Source organism: Mesoplodon mirus, assembly GCF_964341445.2.
Source record: "Mesoplodon mirus genome assembly, chromosome: 14".
In the NCBI taxonomy this organism is placed as follows: Eukaryota; Metazoa; Chordata; class Mammalia; order Artiodactyla; family Ziphiidae; genus Mesoplodon; species Mesoplodon mirus.
In genome coordinates this window covers 19,205,298-19,231,799 of record NC_138990.1, presented here as the reverse complement: position 1 = coordinate 19,231,799, position 26,502 = coordinate 19,205,298, and the positions used below count along the sequence as shown (strand labels likewise).

General features: G+C 45.4%; 1 protein-coding gene across 1 annotated transcript in view; it reads left to right on the top strand.

The window, feature by feature from the left end:
- Positions 1-26,502, top strand: part of RFX8 (regulatory factor X8) — a gene marked incomplete at its 3' end in the record, with an annotated part of 61,049 nt that overhangs the window by 12,990 nt on the left and 21,557 nt on the right. Inside the window, 2 exon segments of the mRNA XM_082642369.1 lie at positions 3,495-3,556; positions 4,780-4,866. Coding sequence (XP_082498495.1) covers positions 3,495-3,556; positions 4,780-4,866 — 149 coding nt within the window.

Below are 26,502 nucleotides of genomic sequence, written 5' to 3'. Positions count from 1 at the left end.
CCAGCAGGAGCGGGCAGTGATCACAGAGGCCTCTCTGTTTCCCACGTCCCTTCAGTCCTGCCCACGCGGTGGTGCTTCCTCCCTCCTGAAGGAGCATCTGAGCAGGCAGCCTGATGTCTCTAGAACTCCTTGGGTGACACAAAGCCCCATTGTCCTTCTAGTTTACCACACAGTATCTGTCTGACGCTTCGAATGTCCAGCCCCACATAATGTCCAAACTCTGAGCTGGGTTTAGCGTGGAATCGCTTCCGCAGTCCTCCAGCGAGGTTTCTCACCAGCAGAGAACTAGCTGTGGGGGTCTTCTCTTCCTCCCTCCCATTCTTCTACCGCCTTGCTGGGTGCTGGTTGGACCCGTGGGAGGGGAAGGTAAGAGTGGCTGCAAAGTTTCTACTGCACAGCTTCACGCTTTGGGAGGCCAGGCAGACCCTTGTCTCCTGGTGCCTTTGTTGGCTTCTGCAGGGCAGCCCTTGGGAGTGTCCTAGAATGCATCCCTGGCCTTGGTGAATGACTCTGAAGCCTGACTGCCCATCCTGGGGGGCCTTGCTGGGCAGAGTCCGGGCTCTCCCACCTGTCAACTCTTTATCACAGGTGACCAGTGTCTGGCCATCGAAACTTCTCAGCCACTCTTGGCCTGAACAGGCTGTGGGTGTGCTGAGCCAGGGCAGCAGCCGTGCCCCTCTGCCTTCCCCCCAAGGCCACTGGCTGGCCAGCCGTCTCTCTTCCATCCAGAGTCCTCTGCCCAAGCCAGACACTGACTGCGAGGGCCTCACGAGCAGCCCTTCAGGCCAATCTGTGAACCCCCTTCCCCTGGGCCCCAGGTGACTGGGCCATCCCGCCCTGCACACCCTCATAGGTCAGGGAGTGGTCTTGCTGCAAGAAACCCCCTTACACATCCTCCGTGTCCTCCTCTCTGTGTCTCACGGTGGGTGATTTGAGTCGAGGACTTTTTAGAATTTTATAACCAAATTTTAGCGGAAAGCCTGAAAGTGCGAGTTCCCTGGCAGTGGGTGTCTCACACTTCACCTCGCTGTCTGCCTCTGTCTTCACGCCCCAGCCTCTTGTGTAGACACCACAAGGATGGATGGATTGAAAGATCAATGTGTGGATGGATGGATGGACATGTGGATGGTCAAACAGGTGGATGGACAGACAGACAGGTAGCCCTAAGCCTAGAATCAGACTAACTAGTTTATAATCCTGGGCCAGTTATTTAACTTTTTTGTGCCTCAACTTCGTCATGTGTAAAATGAGAATCTTCATAATGTTAATAATAGTAACTCCTTCATGAGAGGCTTTTAAGAAATTAATGAGAAAAACACACGTAGAGAGAATTGGACAGCGCTGGCACATAGGAAGCAACCAAGGGCCGTTAACTTTCATAATTATGTACATACATATTTTCACTTACAATGTCATAAACATTTTCACATTAAAATATTTCTAAATGCATGGTGTAGAATGGCTGTGAAATATTTTTTTGGTTGTTCTAGAATTCATTTAACCATTTTTCTTATTGGAAATTTATGATGTTTATAATTTTTCTCTATTCTGAGTAACATAAGTCTCCATCTGTATCTGGTAATTTCCCTCAGAGAGATTCTAGACAGTTGTAAGCCCACGTGATAGTTCTTGATAGTCTTACCCAAATCCATAATATCCTTGACCTAGGGAATTTGTTGGGTAAGAACTACATTTAGCTGTTTCAACTTGCATTTATTGTATGGTTAGGGAGGGTGAGTCCTTTGGCATGTGTTTTGGTTATGTGTATCCTTCATGGATGTACATTATTATCCGATCACTTTCTATTGGGGTATTAGTGTTTTTCCTGTTGATTTATGTGAGCTCTATATACTAGGTAGATAAGTTTATTTACTTATTACATCTTTTGGAAATAATCGTCTCAGTTGCTTTTTAAATTTTAACTGTGGTGTTCCCGATTATAAAATGAAATCACGGAATAGTCTGGGGTTGGAAATACTCAGTAAAATAAGACGTGTGGATTACTGTCCTGCCAGGCAACTAGGAATTTGTTTCTGCTTCCAAAACACCAGATGATATGCCAGGGCCTTGAATCTAAGCCTGCTGCATGCTTGAGGATAATTCTTTTCGGTAGCTATTATTTTACAACTAGACCTAGAGGGAAGGTTTTAAGTGATTTTCTCAAGAGAAGATGAAATGGTCAATCTGTGGTTGAAAGTAGGAACTTCTGGCTCCAAATTCTGCCTTTAGACGTGGCTGACGTTTTCTTTTAACTCCTGTTGTCATTTATTTTCGTCATACGTTCTGATTCTCCTTCCCTGAAGGAGCCTCGATTTGGCCTCGTGACCTCGATGTGCCAAGACCTGCCTCTCCGTCCCTAACCTGTGCCTTCCCACCTGGGCTTGGACGGCTTCCTGGAGGAAGAGGTGGGGCCTGGTGCCAGCCGAGAGAAACGCTTCAAGACACTGTCAAATCCTGCTGCTTTTGGAAGCTAAGAACAAAAAAAGGAGGAAGGCAGAAGCGGAGGCTGAGTGACTACAGAGCAAATTGTAGAAAATCACAGAAATCATTACATGACAGCTTGGAACATCCTACTTTCCTGCTTTGTATTTTTGTAATTTTACCACAATCCAGGATTTCCCTTTTCAATAGACATCCACTTGGATACCATGCTTGTCATGGACCTGTGAACGACCTGTAAACCTGTAAAAAAAAAAGACTTCCGGTTTTTTAAAATGTAATTGGTCATAGACATCATATCAGTGCTGTCTAACAAAACGTACATCAGAAAGATGGTGGGGTTTGGGACTTCCCTGGCGGTCCAGTGGTTAAGACTCCACGCTCCCAATGGAGGGGGCACGGGTTCGATCCCTGGTCGGGGAACTAAGATCCTGCATGCCGCATGGCATGGCCAAAAAAAAAAGATAAGATAATGGAGAGATGAAACATTGAGTCAGAAGTAGCTCTGTTATTCAATATTTAACAGCATTTGCTAACAAAACCTTTAAAATGAGAAAGTTAGGTAAAAAAATGAATAATAAAAAAAAGTGAAAATGCCAATCACATTGGAAAAAAGAAACTAGTAAAATCATGGCACCCTCGCATGCTGGACTATTTTGCAGTGTTAGTATTGATACTTCCCTGTTTTCAGAGGATTTTTAATGATAGGGGGAAGTACTTATGGTATAAGTTGGAGGGAAGAAAGTGGAAAGCAGAGCTGCTGACACGCTAATTGTGCGATGCTGATATTTCCTATGTAGACCCACGGAATCCATGTACACAGTGAGGCTTTGGAAAAAGATGGGAATGAACCACATTGAGGTTTACATGGCAGTATCCGTCTGAGTGGTGTGTTTCCTTCTTTATACTTGTCTGACTTTTCCAAATTTCAGTTACTTATATTTTCTTAATGATCAGAAAAGAGGGAATACAGTTTAAACGTGGTAAGAGACGAAGCTGGAAGTTCTATTTCTAAATTTTCAAACTGCAACTTTAAATCTGGCTTATCCTTTTAGCTCGTGCACTTGGTTTTCCCTGATCTTGGCACCCGGAGGCGGGGCACAAGAGGAAGTGCCAGGTAGGTTGATCATTTTTGTTTTATTATTTTTTTAAATAGCACTTATTCTTAAAAGTTAACAAGTGCATAATAGGAAACCAAAAAACAAAAGAAGCAAAACACAAAGTCATCCATAATCACAAGCAGTTTGTTTATTTTATTTTAAATGTTAAAAACACACATTTTGAAAAATCACAAAATGGGTGACCAAAGAAATGCGAAACTAAACAAACGATAAATATCAACTCTTACCAAAGAGTTCCTATACTTATATGAAATTCCCAGTGTCTGATACAATTCAGGTGATGCCAGGACCAAATATGAGTCTCTATCTTCTTGAGAGATTTTGTTAAAATACAGAAGTCACAGTGTATTTTTCTGTTTCTGACACTTCCAACGTTCAGACATGTAAATGTCTAATTGTTGAAATAGTTAAGTAACTATATCCCTAGAACAGTAAAACTGTTTTAATTACTCGTGAACTAAAATTTCTAAGCATTCATCTAATTCGCATATTTGGATTCTATTCACGAGACAGAAGGTACCCGGGTGATATTTTTAACTTGAAAGGAAATTCCAGTGTTATCGGGTGCATCCTGTTATAAATGTCACTCAGTTATCATTGTTATTTGTTGTTTGTTTTAAGTCAAGAAAAATCAGGAGAAATCGGTGAGATCAGGAAATCAGTAAGAAGAGATGGAAGCCAGACTAGGGAAGGAGCCTGCCACCCTTGGAGTGGAAGGCATGGAAGAGTTTGCCAAGCTAAACACTGGGCAACAGTTAATTTGAAAAAATTTTGTTGGGCTGCTAGGAGCCCATACGAGCTGCTGCCTTTCCCTGCCTCAGCAGAGGAGGAACCAACCTTCCTACTGGGGGTCTGAGAACCTGAGTCCATTCAGCAGAGGGGACACTGGCATCGGTCCGCCTCCCTTTGAGAAAATCAATGGCGGAGGCAACCAGAGGCTTTCCCCGTGGCATCTCTTTAAGATTCGAGTGTCATAAGTCAGGAAAGCAGAGGAGAACATCTGCAAGCCCGTTTCAAAGTTGATGCATGTGAAATAGTACGAAATTGTCCGCCTAACAGAGCTTGGTCAGGCCGCATGACTGATTAGCTTTTCCTAATAAATGGAGTCAATGATGAAACCCAGAGGAGAACTCTGTCTTCCTTGGCTAGTCCGTTCTGTGTCTTCTCTAAAGCACGCCAGTGGTTTGACATCATCTTGAAGACAACCTTTATTTTTCAGGTATCATTACGACGGGATCCATATCAAGAAAAGTTCTTTCTTCTATGCCCAGTACTGCTGCCTTCTGGGTGAAAAAAGATGTCACAGGTTAGTACCTGTCATTTAGGTATTTTGGTCATAGGTCACAGCCTGATCAGTATGAGGACCGTTCGTACTTTGGTTGAACCTAACTGGCTTTTTGGCTGTTGTGCCGTTCATCCTCCTTAAGAATGGAAGCACACACATCACATCACCATGCCTCTGACACGGGCCACATCGTTGGCCAGAGAAATGCATATCGCATTCACTTCCTCGGACACTGTTCATTTTCATCCTCATCTCAGTTGCCAAAGCCGTTTTGCACAAAGTCTTTGTCCTTCTTGATCCCTCTGTCAAATTTGACGGAATTAACCACTTCCTGCTCGAAACTTCCTCTAGCCCTCAGGACTCTGCGTCATCCAGTTCCTTCCCCAAAATGAGCCCTTCTTGGTCTCCTTACCTCTCCACGCCCCCCCCCAAGGGCATGCATCTCCCTGAGATCCAACCCTTCATCGTCCATGATGCTCTTCCCATACTTTGGCCCCAAGACACCTCATCCCTTTCTGTCTTCTGCCTGCCTCTCCGTCCGTGGATGACTCCTTCTAAATCACTTCTGCTTCTCCTCATCTCTCCCACCTCCTAGGCCTTTCTGTCTGGCTGTCTACTGGACATTTCCATCCAGAAGACTCACTGGTACCTCACACTGAGGATGCAGAAATTGAACTTCATCCTCTCCCTCCGATCACCTCTGCCTCTTGACGGCCCTATTTCCATCTGTGATCCCAATAGATATAAGCCATGTAGAGCGTCACCCGAAAGCCATCCCTGAGTCCCCCGGGTCACAGGTCCTGTTAATTCTTCCCTTTCGGGTGTCCTGACCACTCTTTATGGTTACTGATGTTTCCTTGAAGCCCTGGTCATCTCATAATAATCAAGATTATTTCCGTGGATCCCACGTGACCTCCCTCTCCTCAGCCTCACCTCTCTGTAAACACAGCCGTGAGTAAAGCAACTACACTCTGGTAAAAATTAATTTAAAAAATTAAATTAAAAGTATAATTATAAATAAATAAATGGAAGGAGTAAGAAAATAATTGATAATCTTGATTTGGCAAAACTTAAAACTTCTTTATCTTAAATAATTAAAGGGAAATTCCATGTATCTATGGGCCACATTCTTATAATAGATATAAGTTAACAAATATAATACTCAGTAGCAAAATATTCACTTTAATTCGTATGAAGGCTGAGAACCCAGCAGGACCAAAACCAAAAAGAGATATTTAAAAAAGAGAAATATGTGACCACCTGGATGGGTAGGATAGGGAGAGTGGGAGGGAGGGAGACGCAAGAGGGAGGGGATATGGGGATATATGTATATGTATAACTGATTCACTTTGTTATAAAGCAGAAACTAACACCATTGTGAAGCAATTATACTCCAATAAAGTAAAAAAATAAATAAAAAAAATAAAAAAAATAAAAAATAAATATGAATTCCGAAACATATCAAGAAGCCGTAATACCTTAAGGAATTCTATGAAAACTGTTTTTGTAACACTACTCATTAATATAAATACAAACCCCTAAATTTCAAAATAAGTAAATAAATAAATAAACACAACTGTGAGACTAACCTCCCCACAATTCTGCATTTTCTTTGTCTCTTTCTTGCTCAGAAACACTCAGGAGCTTGCTCTTACCTCCTGCATGAAGCCTACGCACCCCCCTTTCCCAGACTGGTGTCCGCCCCCCAGATCCTTCCTACTGCACTTTCCGACCCTGTTGCCAGTTTCTCCCCACATAAACTGCCGGTTTCAGCCATACTCACTTTTCTCTGAAAATGTCAAATGCGGTTCTGTCTTTGCTCCTATCATCCTGTCCTTGCGTGATGTCATTCCTTCTTCTCTCTGTCTGATTGGACCTTCCTGAATCCTATCCCTTCCCTGGGACATACCTCAGGGACCACCTGCTCCAGGGAACCGTCCTCAGCAGCCCCAGCTCTAGGGAGGACCCCCTCCTCCACTGCCCCACACCGCTCACTGGCTGTCGACCCAGCCAGCGTTTCCTCTTAATTAATACATTGTTCATGGAGCCTTCATGTGGCCTAGATAGGGGACCACATATCCAAGTAGCCAGGGTCACTTTTACCTTTACTTCTAGCCCAGCATAATGACTAAGAGGGCCCCTTTCACTCTCCAAAGGGTTCTAGTGTGGACAAGAAACTATAACGAATTATATGATCACCTTTTGTATAAGGTGCCCTGTGTTGTAAGGCAGCGGCCGAGGGAGAGCCATGGGGAACCACCAGTATGGGTAAGACGTGGACCCTTCTCTCTGATGGCTTCATAGAGGAACTAAATGTACATTCCGCTTGATAGCAAGTATAACGTGATGGGTGTCGGAAGTGTACACAAGGTCCCGTGAGAACTCAGAGGTGGAGAGCGCACGTCCTGGGCCAGGGGATCAGAGGGGCCTGGGAGAGAGGCGCGCTTTGAACGAAGCTGTGAAGGACAGAGCCTTGACGGGTGGAGAGGGAGGCGGGAGGGAGAGGATGTCCAGGCTCAGGGAGGGAGGTGAGCACACACAGAGGTGTGATGGCAGAGGCTCCCTGCCGTGCAGGATGTGGACATGGGGTGGAGCACCAGCCTGGGGAAGGGACTTGAATTCAATGCTGGGGGCGGCGTGTCTGTAAGCCTTTGGAGTCGTCCTCTGGGAAACAGGATGGTGTCATCCTGGGAACCTCTGCAAGGCCAGGAACCGTGGAGCTTGTTTTATCCCCAACGTTGCTTGGAGACACAGTGTCGGCCCTGAAAAAGCTGTTGAAGAATGAAAAGCTTGGAATTAAGGTTTAAAGAGACTAGACTGGAAGGAGAGAGTGACAGCGGCCAGGAAATGGTCCTCAGTCGTTGTGATGAGCGCCTGGACCAAAAAGGAGGCACAGCTGCAGGACCCTTCGAAGGCAGGGCCTTCGGATGGTTGGGCCTGTGTCCACAGACGGCGGCAGGGATGACTCAGGCCAGCCCGTCCCACCGAAACCTCGAACTCAACCTCAAGTCGAGTCCTTATTACCTGCTTCCCACCAGCTCCTCCTCTTACATCTCTTATTCAGCCCTTAGTCACAGAGATGGAAAAATGAGAGCAGCAAAAATAGAGAAGTCAGGGAAGGGAGTCGGAAGGATGAGAGATTTGTTTCAGTCACAGTCGGACCTTTCCTTGCGCAAAGGGGATCTCTCACTTGCTGATGTGTGTGTGTCTTTGTTTGCCCAGAGCACCCAGCAGGCGGTGTGGAGAGCCCTGCATGTGCCCCCCACCCCCACACACAAGGAAAACAACCAACAGGGCAAGAACTGTGCAGGGGTGAGAGGCCATTAGTGTCCTGAGGCTTCTGCATTGATGTCACAGAGAAAGGGGCTGGAACTGGTCTTTGTGGGGGAAAAATAGGCTTTACCCTCATCGAGGAAGAGGAGGGCTTCAGGGGACAAAGGTCAGGACAAGGATGACATTGGCTTATTCTGGAGATCAGCCCAGCAGCAGGTGCTTTTAATATCCTGTGCTCCACACATGTCTGATAATAGATAAACTCTAAAGTCTTGGCCAATTAAGAGATTTTTTTTAAAAAGCCTTAAGGTTTTGGGGGTTTTTTTGAATTTTATTTTATTTATTTTTTTATACAGCAGGTCCTTATTAGTCATCAGTTTTATACATATCAGTGTATACATGTCAATCCCAATCTCCCAATTCATCCCACCACCACCACCCCGCCACTTTCCTTGGTGTCCATACGTTTGTTCTCTATATCTGTGTCTCAATTTCTGCCCTGCAAACCAGTTCATCTGTACCATTTTTCTAGGTTCCACATATATGCATTAATATACAATATTTGTTTTTCTCTTTCTGACTTACTTCACTCTGTATGAGTCTCTAGATCCATCCACGTCTCTACAAATGACCCAATTTCGTTCCTTTTTATGGCTGAGTAATATTCCATTGTATATATGTACCACGTCTTCTTTATCCATTCGTCTGTCCATGGGCATTTAGGTTGCTTCCATGACCTGGCTATTGTAAATAGTGCTGCAATGAACACTGGGGTGCATGTGTCTTTTACAATTATGGTTTTCTCGGGATTTATGCCCAGTAGTGGGATTGCTGGGTCATATGGTAATTCTCTTTTTAGTTTTTTAAGGAACCTCCATGCTATTCTCCATAGTGACTATATCAATTTACATTCCCACCAACAGTGCAAGAGGGTTCCCTTTTCTCCACACCCTCTCCAGCATTTGTTGTCTGTAGATTTTCTGATGGTGCCCATTCTAACTGGTGTGAGGTGATACCTCATTGTAGTTTTGATTTGCATTTCTCTAATAATTAGTGATGTTGAGCAGCTTTTCATGTGCTTCTTGGCCATCTGTATGTCTTCTTTGGAGAAATGTCTGTTTAGGTCTTCTGCCCATTTTTGGATTGGGTTGTTTGTTTTTTTAATATTGAGCTGCATGAGCTGTTTATATATTTTGGAGATTAATCCTTTGTCCATTGATTCATTTGCAAACATTTTCTCCCATTCTGAGGGTTGTCTTTTCGTCTTGTTTGTAGCTTCCTTTGCTTTGCAAAAGCTTTTAAGTTTCATTAGATCCCATTTGTTTGTTTTTGTTTTCATTTCCATTACTCTAGGGAGTGGGTCAAAAAAGATCTTGCTGTGATTTATGTCAAAGAGTGTTCTTCCTATGTTTTCCTCTAGAGTTTTATAGTGTCCGGTCTTACATTTAGGTCTCTAATCCATTTTGAGTTTATTTTTGTGTATGGTGTTAGGGAGTGTTCTAATTTCATTCTTTTACATGTAGCTGTCCAGTTTTCCCAGCACCACTTATTAAAGAGACTGGCTTTTCTCCATTGTATATCCTTGCCTCCTTTGTCATAGATGAGTTGACCGTAGGTGCGTGGGTTTATCTCTGGGCTTTCTATCCTGTTCCATTGATCTATATTTCTGTTTTCGTGCCAGTACCATATTGTCTTGATTACTGTAGCTTAAAAAGCATTAAGGTTTAAGGGTAAGTTTCTTACCAACGCCATGTTTTAAGAAATACAACATGTATATTTTGAAGGTAGAATATAATAAATGTTAATACTGTAGTTAATCTATGAACTATGCTGGTGAAACTGTCTTCTATTTTATTATATGACATCTTTTACATTAGGACCTGTGTGACCTTTTAAAAATTAGGTCTGAAAATAAAAACTTCATCTCTCTGCTTTTCAGGTAATGAAAACTATATCTCTCATACATTCATTTATCTGTTCATTCAACAAATATTTAAGTTCCTACACTAAGTCAGGCCCTGTTCTAGCCACTGGTGATGAAGCAGTAAGCAAGATAAACAAGGCCTTCCCGCTGGTCAGGTTTATTTATTTTTTTAATTATTATTTTTTTTGCCCCAGCTTTTTTTTTTTTTTGGCCATGCCATGTGGCATGCAAGATCTTAGTTCCCCAACGAGGGATCAAACCCATGCCCCCTGCAGTGGAAATGTGTAGTCCTAACCACTGGACTGCCAGGGAATTCCCCCTCTGGTCAGTTTTAGTTGGGGAGAAAGACAGTCAAAAAGGAACGATAGTGAGATTGATCTGAAGACAATAAAATGCAGTCATGGGAGGCCTCCCTGGGAAGATGCCTTTGGAGCAGAAATGTGAAAAAAGCAAGTGGCCAAGTGAAGATCTGGGGGACAAGCATTCCGGGAGGGGAAAGGGCAAGTGCAAAGGGCCTGGGACAGGGATGAGTGCAAAGAAGAGCAAGGAAGTCTGAGGGTGGAGGTTGGCATGGAAAGGAGAGTGGGCGGAGGGGGATCTGAAAACACAGGCAGGGCCCACAGGTCTTGGGAAGGAGGCAGGATGTTATTCCGAGTGTGATGTGAGCTGCTGGGGAGACTCAGGCTGCAGAGTGAAGCAGGCTGATTGGCATGTCAAGTGGAGATCCTCTGGCAGCTGTGCTAATTCTGGGCTGTAGGAGGAGGTGGAAGAGGAGGGGGAGGGGCCCATGAGGAGGCTTAGCAGCAGCCCTGGCAAAGATACCCACTGAGACTTCTCACTGGAATTCATTTCATTCTCTGAAAGAGGCAGCATAATACCAAGCAACACTACACGTGGACAGGAGCAGAGACTCTAGGACAGACTTCCCAACTCCACCTCTAGTCAGCTGTGTGATCTTAGACAAGTGACTCAACCTCTCTGTGTCTCAGATTCCTAACCCATTAACAAGGATACTAATATCTACGTCACAGGGCTGTTGTGAAGATTAAATGAATTAATACAAGGAAAATGCTTAAAACAGTACCTGGCACATGGTAAACATTTAATAAGACTCTTCAGCATATTGCCCTTGGCTTTGATGTATTTATTTTAATATATCTGCATGATTTTTTCATAGTGTTATGTATATTATTTTTATTTTGGCTCTTGTGTTTTTCGGTTCTGTCCTTCCCATTTGGTTCTGTTGTATAACTTCTGTTTCTTTGCAGAGGTTTTCTGTTTTTTTAATCTGTTTCCAAAGAATCCATAATTACTTGGAACACTTTTATAACGACTGTGTGAAAATCTTTGTCACATAATTCCAACATCTGGTTCATCTCAGTGTTAGCGTCAGTGGATTGTCTTTTCTGATGGAATTGTGATTTACCTAACTCTCAGTATTATGGGTGGTTTCCTTCCTCCCTCCCTCCCTTCCCTCCTTCCTTCCTTCCTTCCTTTCTTTCATTTTTTATTGAGGTATAATTGATATACAACATAATATTAGCTTCAGGTGTACAACATAATAATTGGATATTTGTGTATATTGCAAAATGGTCATCACAGTAAGTCTAGTTATCATCTGTCACCATATACATAGTTACAGAATTTTTCCTGGTCATGGTAACTTTTAAGATCTACTCTGTTGGCAAATTTCAAATATATGACACAGTATTAGTAACTGGAATCATCCTGCTATACATAACGTTCCCAGGACTGACTTATTTTATACCTGGAAGTTTGTACCTTTTGTCTCCCTTCACCCCTTTTGCCCACCCTCCAGCACCACCAACCCCTCCATCCCTGGCAGGCACTGTATCTATGAGCTTGGTTTTTGCTTTTCTTTTTCTTTTTAGATTCCACGTGTAAGTGAGATCATACAACAGTTGTCTTTTTCTGTCTGGCTTATTTCACTTAGCATACTGCCCTCAAGGTCCATCCGTGTTGTGCCAAATGGCAAGATTTCATTCTTTTTTATGGCTGAATATTATTCCACTGTGTATATATACCATAATTGCTTTATTCGCTCACCTGTCAGTGGACATGTAGGTCGTTTTCATATCTCGGCTGGTGTAAATAATGCTGCAGTGATCATGGAGGTACGTGTATACATAACGCAAGTTAGTGCTTTTGTTTTCTTCAGATAAATCCCCAGGAGTGGGATTGGTGGATCATACGGTGTTTTTACATTCCCACCAGCAGTGCACGAGGGCTCCCTTTTCTCCACACCCTCTCCAGCACTTGGTCTCTCCTGTCTTCTTGATGACAGCCATTCTAGCAGGTGTGAGGTGAGATCTCACTGTGGTTTTGATCTGCATTTCCCTGATGATTAGTGATGTTGAGCATCTTTTTTTTTTTTTTTTTTTTTTTGCGGTACGCGGGCCTCTCACTGTTGTGGCCTCTCCCGCTGCGGAGCACAGGCTCCGGACGTGCAGGCTCAGCGGTCATGGCTCACGGGCCCATCCGCTCCGCGGCATGTTGGATCTTCCCGGACCCAGGCACGAACCTGTGTCCCCTGCATCGGCAGGCGGACTCTCAACCCCTGTGCCACCAGGGAAGCCCTGTTGAGCATCTTTTCATGTACTTGTCGGCCATCTGCATGTCTTCGTTGCAAAAATGTCTGTTCAGATATTCTGCCCATTTTTAATTGGATTGTTTGTTGTTTGCTATTGAGTTGTATGAGTTCTTTATATTTTGGATATTAATGCCTTATCAGAGATATGATTTGCAAATATTTTCTCCAATTCCATAGGTTGACTTTTCACTTTGTTGATGGTTTCCTTTACTGTGCACAAGGTTTTAGGTTTGATGTAATCCCACTTCTTTGTTTTTGCTTTTGTTGCTTTTACTTTTGGGGTCAGATTTCAAAAAAAATCGTCACCAGGATCTATGTCAAGGAGCTTACCACCTGTGTTTGCTTCTAGAAGTTCTTCTAGGCTCAGGTCTTACGTTCAGCTCTTTAATTCATTTTGAGTTAATTTTGTATATGGTGTAAGAGAGTGGTCTAGATTCATTCTTCTGCATCTGTCTGTCCAGTCTTCCCGGCGCCATTTATTGAAGAGACTGTCCTTTCCCCATTGTATATTCTTAGCTCCTTTGTTGTAAGTTAATTGACCATATATGTGTGGGTTTATTTCTGGGCTCTCTATTCTGTTCCACTGATCTTTGTATTTTAGGAGTGATTTTCTATCGTATCCTGGGCATTTGGGTTATGTTAGGAGACTTGACCCTGTTTAAATCTTGTCCTTTAGCAGGCAGTCACCTGATTTAGGCTTAGCATATAGGATCTGGCCTACTTTTGTGGGCTGTAGTTCCAGTGACAGTTTAGTTTTCTGATCATGCTCTTCTGATCTGTTTCACTCTTCTGGCACTGCTGGGGCTTGTGATCAGTTACCTACTGGGCCACCTGCAGGGGCTGAACCCACCTCCATGGGCCACCTTCTCTGGGGAGCTAGGAGAGCCAGAGTGCTGGGCCTTCATCCCCTTATGCCACCTGGTGTAGGGCAGGGAGACACCAGTCTCTGCTGGTATTACCCCTGTGGGTAGACCGCCTGCCCTGATGAGCTCCAAGTGTGGACTGGGCGTTGAACTGGCGAGGGGCTTCAATACTGTCCCTACATCAGTGTCCTGGGGGTGGTCAGCCCACCAGCACTTTAGAGCTGCCGCTGTGGGCATTTGGGGTGGCCAGCTCCTGCTGTCTCTGTCAGGCTTCCCTCTCCTGGTCCTCTTGGGATTCAGGTCTGTGCCTGGTGACAGTTCTGGGTTCCAGGTCCCTCCTTTGTGCAGTCCAGATACACATGGGCGATCAGAACAAAACAGCGAACTCATCACATGGTTGCTTCTCCAGTCCTGTACTCCCAGGCAGTCCACCGTCTTCTTTCCAGCTTTCAGAGCCCTTTTCTCATGGGCGATTGAATCATCTCCAGGGTATTGGTTTGGACTTGAGGGCAGGAGCCAGGAAAAGTGAATCTACAGCCTGTTCCCTGGACATGATTCAAGCTACTCCACAAACTTTTTGAAAAAAGACCATATATACTTTATAAATATCAATGGTGAATGAAATGCTTACTTATATGTTTGTTCCTCATAAATTAAAATATGATGATAGGGGACTTGCCTGGCGGTCCAGTGGTTAAGACTCTGTGCTGCCAATGCAGGGGGCGAGGGTTTGATCGTGGCTCAGGGAATTAAGATCCCACATGCCGAGTGGCCAAAAAAAAAAAATTAAAAAATAAAGTATGAAGTAGAAATCTATAGTCCAGAGATCCACTTTAAGAAGGAGACACTGGTTCATTGCAGCACTATTTACAATAGCCAGGACATGGAAGCAACCTAAGTGTCCATCGACAGACGAATGGATAAAGAAGATGTGGCACATATATACAATGGAATATTACTCAGCCATAAAAAGAAACAAAATTGAGTTATTTGTAGTGAGGTGGATGGACCTAGAGTCTGTCATACAGAGTGAAGTAAGTCAGAAAGAGAAAAACAAATACTGTGTGCTAACACATATAATATATATGAAATCTAAAAAAAAAAAAAAAAAAGGTCATGAAGAACCTAGGGACAGGACAGGAATAAAGACACAGACCTACCAGAGAATGGACTTGACATGGGGAGAGGGAAGGGTAACCTGGGACGAAGTGAGAGAGAGGCATGGACATATATACACTACCAAATGTAAAATAGATAACTAGTGAAGCAGCCGCATAGCACAGGGAGATCAGCTTGGTGCTTTGTGACCATCTAGAGGGACGGGATAGGGAGGGTGGGAGGGAGACGCAAGAGGGAAGAGATATGGGAACATATGTATATGTATAGCTGATTCACTTTGTTATAAAGCAGAAACTAACACACCATTGTAAAGCAATTATACTCCAATAAAGATGTTAAAAAAAAAAGAATGAGACACTGTAACACAGCACTGTAAATCAACTATACTCCAATAAAACTTTTTTTAAAAGATGATGGAGCCCTTGGATGGGGACAGAATGGTGTAGACACATTTCTTCCTGCTTCTCCTGCTCAGCACAACTGTAAAGCCTGGAAATAATGCAAGAAGCAACCAGAGGAAAACTCTGAAAGGTGGCAAGAAGAAAGTGAGCAGGTTGGGAACCCCAGGGCTACACACAGCACAGAGGCGGGGTATCCCGCAACCCCCGACCCTAGACCCAGTGTTTCCCCCCACCCCCACCCCCGCCAACCGAGCAAGAAAAAGCATCCCAGACAGACTCATTCTTCTCACAATACCGGGCAAGGGGAAGCGCTAGAGAGATTCCCACCAAATATAAACAGCCAGAGGAAACACTCTCCTTCCTCGCTGGGTCCGAGACATCCCTTTTCCACCAGGAGATACTGGGAATGCGAGCCCACCTGTCAGGGAGGCCCAGCTACAGCAAGCAGCCTGGTCCAGGAAGCCTCTTTGTCCCCCAGGCCACCCAAGAAGCAGCCGAGGAGTCCAGCTGACTACAGAGGGAAATCCCTGCCCTGCCTGAGAAAAGCTCTCCAGCCCCTCAGGCCACACCAACAGGGACTCAGCCCCGGCTAAGATTGACTACAGAGATGCAGTGAGGATACACAGATCAGAAGCGAAAGAGAGGCACTGTCTGCAGGGATCCACGTGCAGCCTTTCTCCTGCTCTCGCCCTCCCCCGAGGGCTCACACAGAGCACAGCCCTCTGTGCAGGAAAAACACAGCAACACGCGTGTGATGTTTCAGCTCAGGGAAGCCCATTGGAGACTGTACACTCATAGGCTTTACTGGGCTTCCCTGGTGGCGCAGTGGTTGAGAGTCCGCCTGCCGATGCAGGGGACACGGGTTCGTGCCCCGGTCCGGGAGGATCCCACATGCCGCGGAGCGGCTGGGCCCGTGAGCCATGGTCGCTGAGCCTGCGCATCTGGAGCCTGTGCTCCGCAACGGGAGAGGCCACAACAGTGAGAGGCCCGCGTACCGCAAAAAAAAAAAAAAAAGGCTTTACTAAGGGTTGGTCCCATAAGCACCTTCTTCCTAGCATGTGCCAAAACCACCAAGAAAGTTTACTGAGCATCAAGTACATTGTGTGCAGAAACAGTCCAGGCACAGTGAACCCCTCTTACTTGTTGCTTGTGGACTGGAAACACTCAGAGAGCCCACTTCTCAGACGCCAGCCGAGGGCCAGTCTGGCAAGCAGGCCTCTCTAAGGATAGCAGTCTCAGGCCTGCCGTGTTCTGTCTTCTCTGCACAAGTGCGTGACCTCGTGAATAAGCTAAGAAAACACCAAATTGCGCTCTTTATTTTTATTGAAGTATAGTTGATTTACAATGTTGTGTTCATTTCTGCTGTACAGCAGAGTGATTCAGTTATACATACATATATATATGTTCTTTTTTTATATATATTCTTTTCCATTGTGGTTTATCACAGGATATTGAAGAGTCCCCCTGTGCTATGCAGTAGGACCGTGTTGTTTATCCATCCTATGTATACTGGTTTGCATCTGCTAAGCCCAAACTCCCAGTCCATCCCTCCCCTACCCCACCCACCTTGGCAACCACAAGTCTGTTCTCTATGTCTGTGAGTCTGTTTCTGTTTCATAGATAAGTTCATTTGTGTTATATTTTAGATTCCACATATAAGTAATATCGTATGGTATTTGTCTTTCTGTCTCTGACTTACTTCATTTAATATGATAATCTCTAGGTCCATTCATGTTGCTGCAAATGGCATTATTTCATTCTTTTTTATGGCTGAGTAGTATTCCATTATGCATATATACCATATCTTCTTTATCCATTCATCTGTCAGTGGACATTTAGGTTGTTTCCCTGTCTTGGCTATTGTGAACAGTGCTGCTATAAACATAGGGATGCATGTATCTTTTTGAATTAGAGTTTTGTCTGGGTATATGCCCAAGAGTGGGATTGCTGAATCAGATGGCAACTCTATTTTTAGCTTTTTGAGGAACCTCCATACTATTTTCCATAGGGGCTGCACTAACTTACATTCCCACCAACAGTGTGGGAGGGGTCCCTTTTCTCCACACCCTCTCCAGCATTTGTTATTTGTAGACTTTTTGATGATGGTCGTTCTGACCGGTGTAAGGTGATACCTCATTGCAGTTTTGATTTGCATTTCTCTGATAGTTAGCAATGTGAAGCAGCTTTTCATGTGCCCGTTGGCCATGTGTATGTCTTCCCTGGAGAAATGTCTATTTAGGTCTTCACCCATTTTTCGATTGGGTTGTTTGTTTTTTTGTTGTTGAGCTGTATGAGTTGTTTGTATATTTTGGAGATTAAGCCCTTGTTGGTTGCATCATTTGCAAATATTTTCTCCCATTCCATAGGTCATCTTTTTCATTGTTTACGGTTTCCTTTGCTGCAAATTGCACTCTTTAAAAGGGTGAATTGCATGATGTGTGAATTATCTCTCCATGAGGTTGTTCTTTAAAAAAAATCCCAGCAAGGTTTTTTTGTAGACATAGACGGCTTGTTCTAAAAGTTATATGGAAAGGCAAGGCCCTAAAATAGTTCAAACAACCTTGACAAAGAAGAATCAAGTGGGAGAAAACACTACCTGATATTAAGGCTCACTATGCAGCTATAGTAATCAAGACAGTGTGGTTTGGTGGAGGCATAGACACAGAACAGGGACAGAGTAGAGAACCAGAAATAGACCCACTCAAATATGCTCACATGATTTTTCACAATGGTGCAAGAGTCATTCAGTGGAAGAAGACTAGCTTTTCAACAAACGGTGCAGGAACAAGTAGACGTCCATGTGCAAAAAAGTGAACTTCACAACTGATACAAAAATTAACTCAGGATGGATCATACACTTACATTTAAAGCATAAAAATATTAAATTTAAAAAGGAGAAAATCTTCGGGGTGTACCCTAGGGTTAGGCAAAAAGTTCTGAGGCTTGACACCAAAACCATGATCCATAAAAGGAAAAACTAATGAGTTGGACCTCATCAGAATAAAAACTTCTGTGTGTGACCTTGTGAAGAGGAGGGAAAGATAAGTTCCACCCTGGAAGAAAATATCTACAAGCCACACATCCGACCAAGGACTAGTACCTGGAATATATAAAGAGCTTTCAAAACTAAACAGTAAAAAAAAAGTCCAATTAGAAAATGGGCAAAAGACATACCCATATATCTCCCTGAAGAGGATCTACAGATGGCAAATAAGCACATGAAAGGATGTTGAGCATCATTCATCATTATGGAAATGCAAATTAACACCAGAATGAACACACACCTATCAGGTTGATTAAAATAAAAAATAATGACAGGGCTTCCCTGGTGGCGCAGTGGTTGAGAGTCCGCCTGCCGATGCAGGGGACACGGGTTTGTGCCCCGGTCCGGGAGGATCCCACATGCCGCGGAGCGGCTGGGCCCGTGAGCTGTGGCCACTGAGCCTGCGCATCTGGAGCCTGTGCTCCGCAACGGGAGAGGCTACAGCAGTGAGAGGCCCGCGTACCGCAAAAAAATAATAATAATAATGACAACACGAAATGATGGTGATGATGCAGAGACATCATACGTTGCTGATGGGAGTGCAAAATAGTCCAGCCACTCTGGAAAACAGTTTGGCAGACTCTTCTAAAACTAAACATACAATTACCATTCACACCAGCAATTTCACTCTTGGACATTGATCCCGGAGAAAGGAAAACTTCTATCCACACAAAAACCTGTACACAGATGTTCATAGCAGCTTTCTTCATAATAAGCAAAAACTGGAATCAGCCCTGATGTCCTTCACTGGGGGACTTTAAACAAAGGATGGTGCGGCCATGCCATGGAGTACTGTGCAACAGTGAAAGGGAGCAAACTATTGATAAAACCACTTGGATGAATCCCCAGGGAATTACACTGAGTGAAAAAACTATCTCAAAAGGTTCCATACTGTATGATTCCATTTATAAAACATTTTGAAATGACAAAATTTTTTTCTTTTTTTTTAATTGAAGTATAGTTGATTTACAATGTTGTGTTAGTTTCAGGTGTATAGCAAAGTGATTCCGTTATACATGTATGTATATATATGTATCATATTCTTTCCCATTGTGGTTTATCACAGGTTACTGAATACAGTCCCCTGTGCTCTACAGTAGGACCTTGTTGTTTACCCATCCTATATGTACTAGTTTGCATCTGCTAAACCCACACTCCCAATCCAGCCCTTCCTTGCCCCCTTCCCCCTGGGCAACCACAAGTCTGTTCTCTATGTCTGTGAGTCTGTTTCTCTTTCTTAGATAGGTTCATTTGTGTCATACGTGATATATGGTATTTGTGAAATGACCACGTTTTTGAAATGAAGGACCGTTTCCTGGTTTCCAGGAGTTAGGGACCTGGGGGTGAGGGAGCAAGAGATGGGTGTGGTTACACAGGGGCAGCACCAGGGACTCTTGTGATGACACGGATGTTCTGTGTCTCATCTGTCGTATTGAGTGCACGAATCTCCATAGGTGATAACGTTGTGTTGAACATATGCAAAAAGGAGTTTAAGTGAAACTTGGGAAATTCGAGTAAGATCGGTGAATCTGTATCAGTGTCAGAAGCCAGACTGTGACACTGTACTGTAGATGGGCAAAATGTTGCCATCTGGGGAGATGGGCCGGAGGGTGAAAGGGAGCTCTCTGAGTCATTTCTCCCTGCTGCTCCCTCGATTACAAAGAATGCATCAAGCCTGCCCCTGCAGTCCAGGAAGACACGGGATGGCGGGTCCCCTGAAGTAGCTGGTCTTCCCCTGCCCCTGTCTTCTGCTCGCGCCCAAGCCCCCTTCCCGCAGAGTCAGGCTCATTCCTGTGTCCCAGAGTGCCCTCCTCACTCTGGCCTGTGTAGGGGTGGGACAGGCAGCACAGCTGTTCACGTAGCTAACCAGGGCCCGCCCTGCTGCACACCTGGGAGCAGGCAGCCCCACGGGCAGGCAGCTGTGTCCACCCAGGGCACATGCTCAGGGCCAGCTTCTGAGAGCGCGAGCTCACCAGTGTTTGGACCCCAGATGAGCATTTCCCTTGTTCCCCAGAGTGATGGCCCCAGTGAGGCAGGCATTTCTCCACGGGTGCAGCCACTGAAGTCTGTTTTACTTTCCTGATAATGTTTGCCTAAGGGAGGAGTAGGCATCTGAATTTTTCAAGGGCATCTTGTCTGCTCTTTTTTTTTCCTCGACCGCGTGTTAAGGAAAGAAATGGAGCCACTCATGAGGGCATCAGCATAGAGATTTGGCCAGGAGCCAGGGCTGGTGGCTTTAAGGGACTCTGGGGTCTGCTTTCTCATCACGGCCACCGCCAGGTGCGGCAAAAAAACATGTAATCTAATTAAAATCAGTTTAGTCTTGAGGTAAGCCCCTGTCGCCCCCATGTTGCCCCTCTGAGCCCCATCAGTGGAGAAATTCTGATGCTCAGCTCTCTGCTACCATCCACCCCTCCCCTCCCCCTCCCCCATGCCAGCAGAAGCAGCAGGAAGACGTGATCCCCAGCCAGGGACCCCCTTTGTTGGACATCTGACAGGTGGCCCAGGAGCAAGCAGACTGGGAGTCCTGGTATCAGCAGCATTTGTTTTCCCTGGGGGGGCGAGGGGGGCAGGTTGTGGTGGATTCCACTGAAAACTGCTGAGGCAGTGCCTGCCCTGAACTCAGGAGAGACCAAGGCTTGATTTTCAAAACCAATGAGAAGCTTGAGTCTATTTTTTTTTTTTTTGAGGAAAATGACTATAAATATGCAGTGTGGGGCTTCCCTGGTGGCGCAGTGGTTAAGAATCCGCCTGTCAATGCAGGGGACACGGGTTCAAGCCCTGGTCCGGGAAGATCCCTCATGCCACGGAGCAACTAAGCCCGTGAGCCACAACGACTGAGCCTGCACTCTAGAGCCCGTGAGCCACAACTACTGAGCCCGCGTGCCACAACTGCTGAAGTCCGCATGCCTAGAGCCCGTGCTCCGCAACAAGAGAAGCCACCGCAATGAGAAGCCCACGCACTGCAATGAAGAGTAGCCCCTGCTCGACGCAACTAGAGAAGGCCTGTGCGCAGCAACGAAGACCCAACGCAACCAAAAATAAATAAATTAAAATATATATATATGCAGTGTGTGCCAGATGAAAAGGACCCCTTCCCAAAATCCAGGACGTTTCCCACCCTGCTCCAGGGTAACATAATTTTACAGGAAACAGGCCTCCCCAGATCCCAGTCTTGTTTAGCTGGCATCCAGGCTGAGTCCTGGACCTGAGTCTAAGTGCTGACCTAGAACCTACTGGAGAATTGAGGCCAAAGTATAAAATGCTCTATTATCATCAGGGGAGGGGGAGGGGAATGGAGAGAGAGAGTGTGTGTTTGTGTGCGTGTGTGTCGTCACATCTAGAGAAACAGCTCTGCTTAACTCAGGTTTATTCTCTGTCTCGTAGGCCAGATCCCTGGCTCATATGTTACAAGGAAAACTTTGACAGGTGACTCCCCATTCTGTCTCATGTGACTTCTGACATCAGAGGGATAGAGGCTCGCCTTTCTCTCAGGATGTGTGGAGACTACCCGGTGCCCTCCTTCCTTCCCCAGCACACACACCCCCACACACACCCCCACACACACTCTCTCTCTCTCTCCCCCTCTCCCTCTGTCTCTCTGTCTCTCTCTCTCTCTCTGTCTCTCTCTCTCCCTCTCTCTCTCTCCCCCTCTCTCTCTCTCTCTCTCTCTCCCTCTCTCTCTCTCTCTCTCCCTCTCTCTCTCTCTCTCCCCCTCTCTCTCTCTCTCCCTCTCTCTCTCTCTCTCTCTCTCGCTCGCTCACTCGCTCTCTCTCTCTCACTCTCTCTCTGTCTCTCTCTCTGTCTCTCTCTCTGTCTCTTTCTCTCTCTCCCCCCACCTCTCTCCCTCTCCCTCCCCCTTCCCCCTCCCCCTTGCTCTCTCTCCCTCCCTCCCTCCCTCTCTGTCTCTCTCTCAGCGTTTCCAGCACAGCATATTAAAGGCCTGTAGAAAGCTTCTAGAATTGGGCTTTCCCCAGTCTGCGCCTTTGTTCTCCTGCCAGCTCATGAGCCCAGGGGGCTGCCCGGCGGCCCTGCGCCCGCAGAACCCAGGGCTGTGGGTCCACAGCTGGCTAATTGTGCTGACAAAGCAGACAGGCTCAGGGTTCATCTTTCAGACTCACCACCCCAGGAGGGTGAGTTGACAGGGAGCCGTCAGCCGGGCGATCGTGGGCACCGAGGACCCAAGGATGTCAGAACATCAGCAGCTGCCTCGGAGCTTTTCTTTCTGTCCGTGCAGCCCTGGTACCTGCAGGAGCTGAACCCTCCCGGGGCCAGGACTCTATCGAGCCCCGTGCGGCCTCCCTCTCAGGTATAATCAGGGGTCCAAGTTGCAACCCACATTTGGGCTTTGTCCGCCCTATGCTTTGCAAGGCTGGTTAGAACTTGTTAAGGTTAAAAAAAAGTAGGCGTTACCTGATCGTTGTCTAGCAGCTCAGAAAACATAGGTGTAGGGGAGCCTGCCCTAGACTGCGCACCTTTGCTCAGGGAAGGTGTGGTGTTTTTTTTTTTTTTTTTTTTTGGCTGTGTTGGGTCTTCGTTTCTGTGCAAGGGCTTTCTCCAGTTGCGGCAAGCGAGGGCCACTCTTCATCGGGGGCCTCTCACTATCGCGGCCTCTCTTGTTGCGGAGCACAGGCTCCAGACGCGCAGGCTCAGTAATTGTGGCTCGCGGGCCTAGTTGCTCTGCAGCACATGGGATCATTCCTGGACCAGGGCTCGAACCTGTGTCCTCTGCGTTGGCAGGCGGATTCTTAACCACTGCGCCACCAGGGAACCCCCCGGGGAAGGTTTTAAAAGCCGGTAATGCTCTGAAGTTCCCAAACTATCTCACCTGTTGAGAGTGTCCCTCACGTGCTCATCTCCAGCTGAGACGCCGAGACAAGGCAACGTGCTATCTGCTGAGGAAGACTGGCATCGGTTGCTGAGTTCTGTCTCTGGAAGGTGAATGTGAACAAGTTAGACTTTCAGCACTTTTAAAGGTGTCCCGCCAGGTCATCATTTTGCCATTATTGCTCATAAAATCTAATGGGAATAGGGTTAAGCAGTGTAAAAGCAACAGCCCCCAACGCAGAAAATGACAAAGCCATGACGCTCACCTAACCCAGTTTAAAAAGAAGGTTGTTCTTCCTAAATGGGAAATGAATGAAAAAGAATAGATACATGTATATGTATAACTGAATCACTTTGCTGTGCACCTGAAACTAACACAACATTGTTAATCAACTATAGTCCAATATAAAATAAAATAAAATTTAAAGAAAGAAGGTTGTTCTTGTCCACTTTAAGTTTCAAAACTCTCGTGTCTTCCTTTGCCCTCCTTGTGTATGTTATTTGTTATCATACACACGTGTGTCTTACAAGACGGAATAGTGGAAGAGGTAATAGAGGTGAAGATGTGAAGTTAGAGGTGAAATGTGAAGTTAGAGCTGGGTTTCTGGCTCTGAATTGTTTCTCGTTTCCCATACGTAAAATGGGAATAATAATGAATTATTATCCACCACCTAACGGATTGTTGTGAGGACTAAGGTGATGCATATAAGACGCTTAGCAATGGGTAAATGCTCAGTATATTTTGGTGATTAGCATCATTAGTATAATCAAAATTATATTAAATAAAGCTTTTGCAATCATAACATCCATCCTGATATGAATACAAATATTGACTGTTTAACTTTAGATATGAAAATATCAAGTTGAGGGTATCTTCTAATCAAAACCAAAATAACTAATTCATGTGCTCTGAGTAAAAATTGAAATTAACTCCTTTATTGATCAGAAGATAAAGCACCTTCCCTCTGAAATCTGACACTGAACAAGTATGGGATGTGAATTCAGTTTTATTACATTTTTATCCTCTTACCTTTGTAATTGCTTTACTTGTTTCACTGCTGTTAGAATGATTTGCAAGGGCAAATGACAATGACCAAATGATGTAAATGAAGGTCTGGATTAATGACAACTGATGTCAAAACCTGAGAATGTGGATGCAAATTGCAGTTAGAACTAAAAGAAAGTTAAATGCCAGAAGGCATATTAAGCTAACAAGACATTTGAAAGGTTTTCCGGGGAAAAAAAAGGATGAGTCATGTGGCATATAATCATGTCTCAGCCCTCTTTACGTTGGACCCTTCTTAGCCAAATTGATCGTAAAAACTAATTAAAGTAAAATGTGGTTTTTATGTGTCTACGCCTTTAAAGCATCTCAAGAAAAAAAAAGGTAGGGGGGAATTCCCTGGTTGTCCAGTGGTTAGGAACTGGGCAATTCACTGCCAGGGCCGGGATTCGATCCCTGGTTGGGGAACTAAGATCCCACAAGCTGTGCGGCCAAAAAAAATAATTTAAAAAGTTTAAAAAATAAAGCATCTCAGGCCTCAGAGGATGATGGAAGAAGACCTCCTTTTGAGCTGGAAGCACTTTCTTCCCAGCAAGGTCAGCTCTGGATGTTTGGTATGGTTTTCTTAGAGCCCTATTTTCACAATGACTGTGCTTTTGATCACAACCTAATAAATGTCCCCAAGGACTGAATCGGAACCACACACGGGAAGTGACACAGGGACAGTGACCGCCCCCCCACCAGAACACGAGGCCATCCTGGCTGGACCCTGAGAGCTAAAACCTCCAGTGCTGCTTCAGCCCCTCACCCTGAGCGCCCCTGCTCTCGGGTGGAAGACCCCTCGGTGGGGCACCTGTCTGCCACAGTCCCCCCTTCTAGCCTAGCCCAGCCTGACCTGCAAGATCAGAGCACAGTCAACGCCTGCAGTGTTCACTCGGCCAGATGCTCTGGGCACCGACGCCCTTGACCTGGACCTCCACGGACCTTCTCTTGTAGTAGGGCTGGTCTCCGGCAGCTGTTCTCTGCTCAGCTGCTTTGTAGCCTGGCTCTAATATTGCCGCCCTCTGTCTCATGCAGATTTTCATGCCTCTTGGCTTGCATGGGACCTCTGAAACTAGGTAATTTTTTAAATAGACAATTAAGATCTTACTGAACCTACATGTTGACCCATGTGATGAGCCATTTATTGAATGAGGACCTTCCAAAGGTGGGAAGAGACAACCTCTCCATTCCTTTGAACAAGAGAGCTACCATTGTCTGGCTGCGTGGAGATGAGGACTTCCTAACAGATGACCGAATCTCTCCGTGAGGTTGACAGATTTCTGTGTCCCATTATTGTTGTCTCAGGGCATAAAATCCCCCAATTAAATGCTACAAAACTTGCATATCTCCCCAGTGAGGATAGCAGCCTTGCGTCCCCTTGTCGGCCTCACACAGGCCTCTGCATGGCATGGAGTCCCCTTTCAGTCTTCCTGTAACACTACCCTCCTTTCAATGGCTGTTGAGTTAAACTCATACTCTACATTGAACCGATGGCAGAAACTTGGGAGTTTCACTTACAAATCCAGAATTACTGAGTATCACTCTCAGTGGCTTAGCCTCCAAAGCTGCCTGAGTCGGGGTTGGGGGAGGGGTGAGCCATAAGGTGGAGGGTTCCCCTTGTCCTTCCTTTAAGTCAGAAACCAGACCTTCTAGCTTCCAGGTTCCTGAGTATCCAAAGGAATGTCCCAGGAAGATGGCTGTTACCATCCAAAGACTTTAGTAAGTGCTCTCCAAGTACAGGGTTGTGATAAGTACCAGCCAAAGCACACTGACCAATCACAAGGGAAGCTCCCCTGAGCTGATCAAGCTGCCCGTTTATAGGCCTGTAAACTGTTGAACTAAGAAGAGGATGGGCCCTCTGACGTAGATTCCCCTGACAGCCTGTACTTCAGCTGTCAGAACAATGACTTTGCAATTATTCGTGTTAACAGCTTTTCTCCTCCACGGGCTGTAACCTCTCAGAGGGCAGACCCTGTCCATCACGACCACAGCTGTCTCCCCCAGGGCCTAGCGTGATGCCCGCATATAGTAGGCATGCAGTAAATAATGGACACATGATTGAGAAATGGATGGACGAAGCGGAATACATTCACGGTCTTGCATTCATTTTCCAAAGAAGGCGTATTAGGAGCAGCAGGAGAACAGACGTGGATCGTAGAGAAAATGCTCTCCCTCCAGTCCAGCTGAGGGAAGCCTCACAGGTGACCCTTACGCATCTCTTAAAGGCCGATGATCCTATTTTTCTACTTAGCTTCCTTTTCTATTAGCCCGTTATTCAATGAGCTTTTGTTTCCGACATCGTCTTGTCTCCTTTCATTCTAGGTTTTATGCTTCAGGTGGCGATTGTGGCTTGTTGTGTTTGTTGCTGTAATGTCTCAGAATCTTTGTGGGGCCGTGGGCTGTTCATAGATTTTACCTGGAGAAACTCCATCATTGTCCGCACCTACCCAAGATGTCATTGAGACATGACAGATGGAACTCCCGAGCCATTTCAGATTCTCCATCAATCCGTCATCCTGGGTCTCCTCCAGGTCGATCAGATTCCACGTCC